Raw genomic sequence first — 7,978 nt, forward strand, 5'->3', positions numbered from 1 at the left:
CAACTTCTCGCACAAAGAATCCTCTTTGCGTATGAGCCCCAGTCATCTAAGTTTACGGAATCCACCGTAAAACCTCACGGAATCCACCGTGGAATATGCCTCCTGGCATCATTGGGAGCCCAAATTTTAAATGTCACATGAAAGTGTGGAGGAGAAGCATGCATCAAATCGTGGCATGGAGGAGGCGCCATCAGGCGCCAAAAAATGCGCTTGATTCTTGGGAGATGGAGGATGGAGGTTGTATGCAACCCCCTTGAGTGACATTGGCCCTTGATTCCCTCCTGTATGCTGATCATATCGCCACCTCTCACTCGCACAATGATGGCTTGGATGAAGATCTCTGATTTTAGTCTTTCTCTCTCCTCCCTCTCTCTCCCTTAAGGGGCTGTTCTTGTGTGGAAGAAGACAATGAAGAATGATGGAGGAAAGCTTGTCTGGATGAGACCGGATTGCTTCCGGATGAATGAAGACTTGAAGAGTGCTGTTCTTGAAGATGCTGAGCATTAAATGCATGCTGGAAATCAGTCCCGTAATCAAGACCAAGAAACTGAGACCTGAAAATAAGCGGTAATGCTATTTTTATAAAGAAAAATTATCTTTTTATGCTATTTGCTTTATGAAACTTTGTTCATATGGGATGAAAGTTCATTATGATATTGTTTTCCATGAGTTTCAAATTTTTGCAACCTAAAAATCAGAAAATATAAGGCTACATGGACTGAATTAATGTTAAAATACATGAAAAACACACGTTTTAAGGGTAAAATTGGGGGTTTTTGCTATATAAATGAGAAATATGATATGTCACACCAACTAAATCTGAGTTTTTGCTGTCAATGAACCTAAGGGCCCCAACCCACAATCAACTTTCATTTTTGGTCATTATTTATTAAAGAAAAATAGGAAAAATTTTCCAAAAATGGGTTTAAAATTAGGGGAAAATAGAAAACGGGCTGAGAAAAACTAGGAAAAATGGGTTTAATCTTCGATATATGCAAATTAGTATCTGTACTTTTTTTCCACAAATGGTAGCAACACATAGCAAGTGCCTCCAAATGTGAAGAAGAGGTACACTAAGTTGAAAGTAGCTCAAGTGAAGACAATCTATGTGGAGATAGGGTGCTATATTGGAGAATTGTGTGCGCAGTTCAGAAGAGAGTTGGGGGAGGTGATAACCTTGAATTGATATGCCGATTCATTAACATGAAAGGAAATGAGGATGAAAGGTGGCGATGTCCGAATGTGAAAAGCTTAAATAAAAGCTTTTGAAAATCTTTGAAAATTAAGAAAGCAAAACATTTAAAGCACAAATAAATGTGCTTGAACAAAACCCTGTATAAGTGTATGAGAGTGATGAAGGAGGGGCCCTTGCTCCTTCCTTGTTACTCAATTTTGTGTCTTGCGAAAGAAGTGAGTTGAGGGTCGCAAACAAATCTTTGGGGACTTGTTTGCGTTGAATCAACTTTGTGGAAACTCGAATGCAGAAGGTGTTGTAACAAATTTCAAAGATGTATGAATGTGATTGTTATTTCAAACTCAAGTTTAAATGTTTTGATCTTGTGGATGCTTTACCTTGAGTTTTGTTTAGGTTACAAGAGACATAGTTATTGGTTTGTTTTCATGTGTGAATTGTGTTGTGTTCTAGAAACTTCGAAAATTTTCATTGTGAGTCATCTTTCAACAAAGTCAATTGCCTAACTAGCACTCCTTCATGTCTCATTTTCGGATTGTGAAAGAGGCTTGTCTTTGATTACCGCTCACTAAACAACTCTTAATGTTGCATCTGTTGCATCTAGTAATGGAGCTATAAAGGCCAAGAAGCATGCATCAATACTTTAGGACAAGCAAAAGAAAATCCCTGATCTTTTTAGAGGTTGAAAACCCTAATGGCCTTGAACTAGTGGTCAAGGTCAAATTTTATTCTTTCCTAGATACAAACTTTATTTGTAGATGTCTTGGTCACCATGTAAAAGAGTGCCCAAGTATAGCAACGCCTAAAGAGAAGAAGACTCAAGTCATTGACACTCTGATGTTGTTGAGAAGGAAAGTCTGCTCACTATAGAATAAGGGAAGATGCATAGTGCTACAATGACCACTAAAAGAATAGGCTAAGCTAATTGTGATGTTCATGAGGTCCTGAGAGACCCTAAGGGGTCACTTCATGCTAAGGGAGAATCCAAATTTGATAGTGTTGAGATTCAGAAAGCCCATCCTGCAAAGTCTTTCACTTGCCTCTTGAGTGTTAGTAAGCATGTGGTGCATGATAAAGAAAATATCCTTCCCATAGGGTCTAAGGGGGCTAAACCCAATAATAAGAGAGAATCACTTAAGAACTTGGCTCAGCAACCACTTCTTGATAAGAGCATTTATGTTGACTTGCATAATGCTGGTGAAGACGGGGTGGATGCTCGTAATTATAACTAATTGGGGGATGTTGTAATTGACATTGATCACCTAGAATGTGTCTAGATTGGTTGCATTGGTTAAAAAGAAAGCATGCACCTCATTGCTAAGAAACATAGAGGTAAAACTTGGAGCAAAAGAGGATAGATAAATCAAGTGCAAATGACATATCTCATTCAGTGATTATTGTAGGCAAGGCAAGATAGGAACCATGGTGGTGGTTAAAGAAACCTTGAGCCCTTCTTTATTTTTTGCAAAGGTGATGGCAGTCTTGTTGGTGTCACTATTGAGATTGGCACTGAGAAATGCTTCATTGCTTTAGTTTACGGTCCAAGTGCACTTGTAGATAGAGCAAGTCTTTAAGTTGAAATGCAAAAACTTATGCAAAAAGATAATGCAATATTTATGCGTGATTGGAACATGACTTTGTGCAATTCTGACAAATCACATGGTTCTACCCTTGATGTTATGTAGGGAGAGATACAATTGGCATGACTTTGAACAGTCCCAGGAGTTGCTAGACTTTGTAGTGGTATTTAATGGTGGAAATTCCTCTAACTTCACTTGGAATAATAAGCATTACGAGAGAGCATCTCTTCTAGAGAGGATATATCTAAACAAGGAAGCTTGATGGATTTTCCCTAATGCCAAAATCACTCATCTTTCTTAGTATCCATCTCTAGCCATGTTCATGTGCTTTGGTCTTTCAACCCTAATGTTGTTTTGGCTGTTGGGAATGGCTCTCCTTTGTTCAGATTTAATTTCTCAATTTTTAGGAAAGAAAGCTTATGTTCAATATTGAAGGAGGCATGGTCAAGTTGCAACAAGGAATTATTTCACCCAATTAGGTATGGGCTTGACTGCATGAATGCTATTGTTGATGTAGCAAAAGTCTTTGACCACTCTCAAGCACAAGAAAGAAGGAAAATTTTTAATGCTTCAAAAGCATTTAAAGATGAAATCCTACAAGCACTCAAAGTGGCCCCTTAAGACACACCATACTACAATCGCTAATTTAATTTGTTGAAGCCTTCTTGGAAGGCCTCCTCCACTATCACTTGCAGGCTGCCAAGCTTTAGCTGAGGGTCCTCATATATTGTTGGCGATGCACAAACTAGTGCATTTCTTAAGGCTTTGACAATCAAGAAACATAAAGAGAGATCCACTAGGATTAATGATGGTAAAAGACAAAGGCTGAGAAATGACATGGACATTGCATGATCATTCACGAGATATAGTCTTGCGATTGTTGGTGTAAAGCATTAGTGGCCTAAGAATGATCAAAGAAAGATAAGAGAGTTTTTGAAGGGAAGTGATTTAATCAACATTGTTGAATCTACTCTTATGATAGTCCATTTTGAGTGGAGAAGTTGAAGTTTAAGATAAATAAAATGGCTAAAGCCAAGTCACTCGATATTTTTGGAATACAAGCTAAAGTTTTTCAAGATCTATGGAATGAATATGCAAATGGCATGTACAATTTTTCCAATATATTAGAAGGGTTGGTGAATTCGTGCTATAGAGCTCAAATAGGCACTTGTAAAGCTCGTTTCTAAGTCACTTACATGGTCACGTTGGATAACTCAAGATCCTTGACTATGTTCAATGTGGCTTATAAGATTTATGCCAAGGCTCTTGCTAAGAGGATCAAGTTCAATATTTCTAGAGTGTTGCATGATCAAGAGCATAGTGTTCAATGTGGCTTATAAGATTTATGCCAAGGCTCTTGCTAAGAGGATCAAGTTCAATCTTTCTAAAGTGTTGCATGATCAAGAGCATAGTGTTGCATGCTCAACAACATAATTTTGCATAGGGTCACAAGATTCATGATGATGCACTAAACTTGATGCTATCCATCGATTTTTCACTATCATCCAACTCAGAGTTCTTATCTTGACAAAAAGGGACTTTGATAAAATATATGATAGGATCAAATGATAGTTCATTGTGGAGGTAATGGAATCTATGGGATTTGGTCTAGGATTCATAAAGATGGTGAGACACATATTTGCAAATGCTTCTATTGTTCTGCAGGTGAATGGGGTTTGCTCAAATCACTTTGTGAGGATAAGGACATCTATCAGCAAGAAGGGGTGCCCTTGGCCCCCTATTATTTGCAATTATCACTGATCTTGACTTAAGGAATTTGAACTTGAAGATTAGAGAAGGGCTTATCAAAGGCCTCCCTATCCATAGGAGGGATCATTTTATCACTTAATTCTTTGCAGATAACAATTCTAATGTAGTGAAAACAAAAGATCAATCTAAGAGGGAATTCCTAAATCTATATGAAAACTTTTGTGAACTATCCAAGTATATTATCAACATTGCCAAAATAGAATTAGTGCCCTTGAGTTTTGATGAGCCTCCGAAGTGGATATTAGATCTTGGCTTTAAGATAATCAAGTAGAGACAACCATTTAGGTACTTAGGCTACCCTTTGGGGGTTGGTATCTCTATGAAGAAGCAAAGCACAAACTGGATGATCTCAATGGTTAAGAGAAAGGTTGATGCTTATAGAGGAAAGCCCTACTCCTTTCTTGGTAAAATAGGGGTTATAAAGGTCATGATGGCTTCTTCTACCACCTTTCTTGCAATGATACTAAACTTTAGTCAACGAACAGGGTGTTAGCTTGAGAGGGTGTTTGCTAGCTTTCTCTAGAATAAGGAAGAGGGACAAAAAGGATGGAGGTCTATTACTTGGGATCATGTTACTAGCAATGAATAGGAAGGTGGAGTGGGGGTCCCTAAACTTAGCGCTAAAGCTATTTCACTTATGTTTGGTATGCTTAAAAGGCTTGATGCTTCTCAATCCTAGACATTCACTCTTAAGGTGTGGCTCGAGGAGTTTGACAAAAAGAATATTGGGCTCCCTAGCTATGTTTGGTATAATACTCTTCTCACTAGGAGAAAGATAAGCATTCCCCATTCTCAGGTAGCTAAAAATTTGTCCCAAGCATGGCAATCAATATTAGGAGATGCCTCACAAAGAGGCTCATAGGAGAAAAGAGGAGACTCATCTTTAAAGCAAGCCATCTTGTTCTTAAAGCATGCTTTCAATCCTTGAGATATATTTGGGTTGAAGCAATTTAGGCTAGCCAAAAATATAATGAAGAAAGGTATGTGCCTTTGGGAAAAGATTTGGGACCATTCTAGTCTTTTAAAAATAGAAATAGTGAGACATTTGTTTTGGGAATGCAAAGAGGTGAAGGCTCTCCAGAAGCAACTCCAACAGTGGGTGAGGAAAGTAGGTTTTAATGAGACTATGGATTGCAAGCTTGTTTTATTTGGGGACATGGGTAAGTTTGATGTACAGACTTTGGGTCTATCCAATGTGTTTAATGCTGTCTCTATGCAAGAAATTTGGAAGTTGATGAATGACATGTTATTTGGACGACTTCAGCGTCCACTTGTTCCCAAAGACAGGTGGTCTAAGTTTAATGCTGAAATTTTGGTGGTGCTTAGGAGCCTAAAGAGATGTAATAGCTCTTTCAAGGTGTTTTGTAAAGCGCTAGCTAAGTTCTGAAGCTCTATGCTTGCCATCAGCCTCACTCTCGCAGGCTCTTCACATATTTCCTTTCGCGCATGTCTTCGGCTCTCTTCCAACACCCACCAACCACATTGACATTCGATATTCTTATGTCAAACAATTTGTGAAACGAGGTCATCTTGCTCTTCTAGCTCTCTCACAAATCTTTTTTTCCCGTACTAACGTATCATTTGGGTTGCACTATGTTGTCAATTATCAGCCTGTTTGTCAAGTGTTGTTTGTACGAGGTTCGTTAACACACACACACACACACTCTCTCTCTCTCTCTCTCTCCAAACATATAACACGTCGAGACTCGACCGCGGCCATTTCATTGCTTGACAGCTTGCCCATTGTAAGCACTATCTATTAGACTGAACTGAACAAAATTCTAGAAAGTGTAAGTAAGTTGTACGCACTGATGTTGATGATCGTGTAAAGCAGATAGTCCATGCCCAAGACGTACTCAGGAAGCTTTCTCATTTCTTACTAAATTTACAAAGAAACAATAGCATCAATAAAACAATAGCATCGTGTGCCAGACAGAACAATGTCTCGTTGTTGCTTCAGAGTATGATCAGTCGGAACTGCACCACCCGCCCAGGAGAAACAAATTATCGATCTGGGTGTGAATTATTCCGTATCAAATCAAGATCTATTTAAGTATCAGTACCAGTATTCAGCACGGTGGGCCGAGCAATCAATTCGGTAACTGCACATACCAATCGATCAGTCATTTGTGGAAGGGGCTCTGGAGCATGGAGACGGTGGAGTAGGAGACCTGGAAGGCCTGCGCGAGAACGGAGGAGGGAATGCCGGAGCCGAAGAGGATGCCGGGGAGGGAGTTGGTGCCAGGGTTAGCAGAACTGAAGGAAGCCAGGGCATGGGCGGAGGGGCCGTAGCTGGCAGGGTTCATCTGGAAGTGGACGAGGCCCTTGGGGAACACGAACAGGTCGCCCTTCTGCAAAGTCATGTTGTACATCTTGTTGGAGGTGTCCACCAGGCCCACCAGCAGGGTGCCGTCTAGCACGAACAGGAGCTCCGTGGCGCGTGGGTGCGTATGCGGCGGGTTCAGGGAGCCCGCCGGGAACTCCAGGAAGGCGGCGGAGATGCCCAGCCCTGTCACTGCCGGGAGCTGATCCTGGAAGGCCTTCACAGGCTTAAACATGCCCGCCGACGCGTCGGCACCACCTCGGAAGCCCTTGAACGTGAAGAAGCTGCCATCTATGTCGGTTTGGCTGGTGCCAGCTGGCAACACGAAGTCCGTCGTGGCCTCTGGATCTGAGCATACCGCCAAACCCACCCATGTTGTCGCTACGCAGATTGTGAGCATCAGCAAACTGAATCTACAGCTGGCCATAGCGTACAGCGATAACAGCCGCGGAGCAGTAGTCTAGTCTAGCTTTGTTATATTAATCGTGTGATGAGCGATGCTGATTGCGTGCAGGACGCGCGGCCAATTGTTACTGCTTGATGAAGATGTCTTTCAGCAGCTGCAGGTCCTGCTGCAGATGGGATAGGAACTATCTTCTTTCATCGACAATATATACTACGCGAAGGACACCTCCCCTGCCGTGATGCCCTTCCCCGGACGAACCTCTCAGCGTGCCGGACAAATAGGTTAACCGGACTAAGGAGTTAACGGGATGCCACTTGGCAGCCTGATAGGAAACACGCGTTCTTCCCGGCCTAATAGTAATAATATTTATACTATTTTTCCTAGAAAATTACATACGAAGGATGGTTATAGTTAGTTATCGAGTATTAGTTTAGTTAGTAATTAGCTACATTATCGATTATCCTTACTTATCAATTTATATTTAGTTAGGTTCATATTGAGTTAGATTATCGATTATAGTTAGTTAGTTATCGGTTATTAGTTCAATTAGTTACTTCAAGTAGATATATAGATTATAGTAGTTAGTTCAACTAATTGTAGTTAGTTCAATTGTAGTTGAATTAATTCATATGATGAGTGATTATTCATTTAATGTTTGAATTAATTCGATTAGCCGATTACTCAAGTATAGTAAGTGCTTAATTATT

General features: G+C 40.3%; 1 protein-coding gene across 1 annotated transcript; it reads right to left on the bottom strand.

The window, feature by feature from the left end:
- Nucleotides 1–6,665: 6,665 nt before the first annotated feature.
- On the bottom strand, nucleotides 6,666–7,292 carry LOC148012734 (putative germin-like protein 9-2). The gene has a single exon (XM_087669206.1). The coding sequence runs from the start codon at nucleotides 7,290–7,292 to the stop codon at nucleotides 6,666–6,668; it is 627 nt and encodes a 208-aa protein (XP_087525332.1).
- Nucleotides 7,293–7,978: the final 686 nt, after the last annotated feature.

Source organism: Lygodium microphyllum, chromosome 27 (assembly GCF_053477565.2).
Source record: "Lygodium microphyllum isolate KBCC chromosome 27, Lygodium_microphyllum_v1.1.10, whole genome shotgun sequence".
Lineage (NCBI taxonomy): Eukaryota > Viridiplantae > Streptophyta > Polypodiopsida > Schizaeales > Lygodiaceae > Lygodium > Lygodium microphyllum.

Coding starts and splice junctions, on each gene's coding strand:
- LOC148012734 (XM_087669206.1), bottom strand. CDS start 7,292: ATGGCCAGCTGTAGATTCAGTTTGCTGATGCTCACAATCTGCGTAGCG.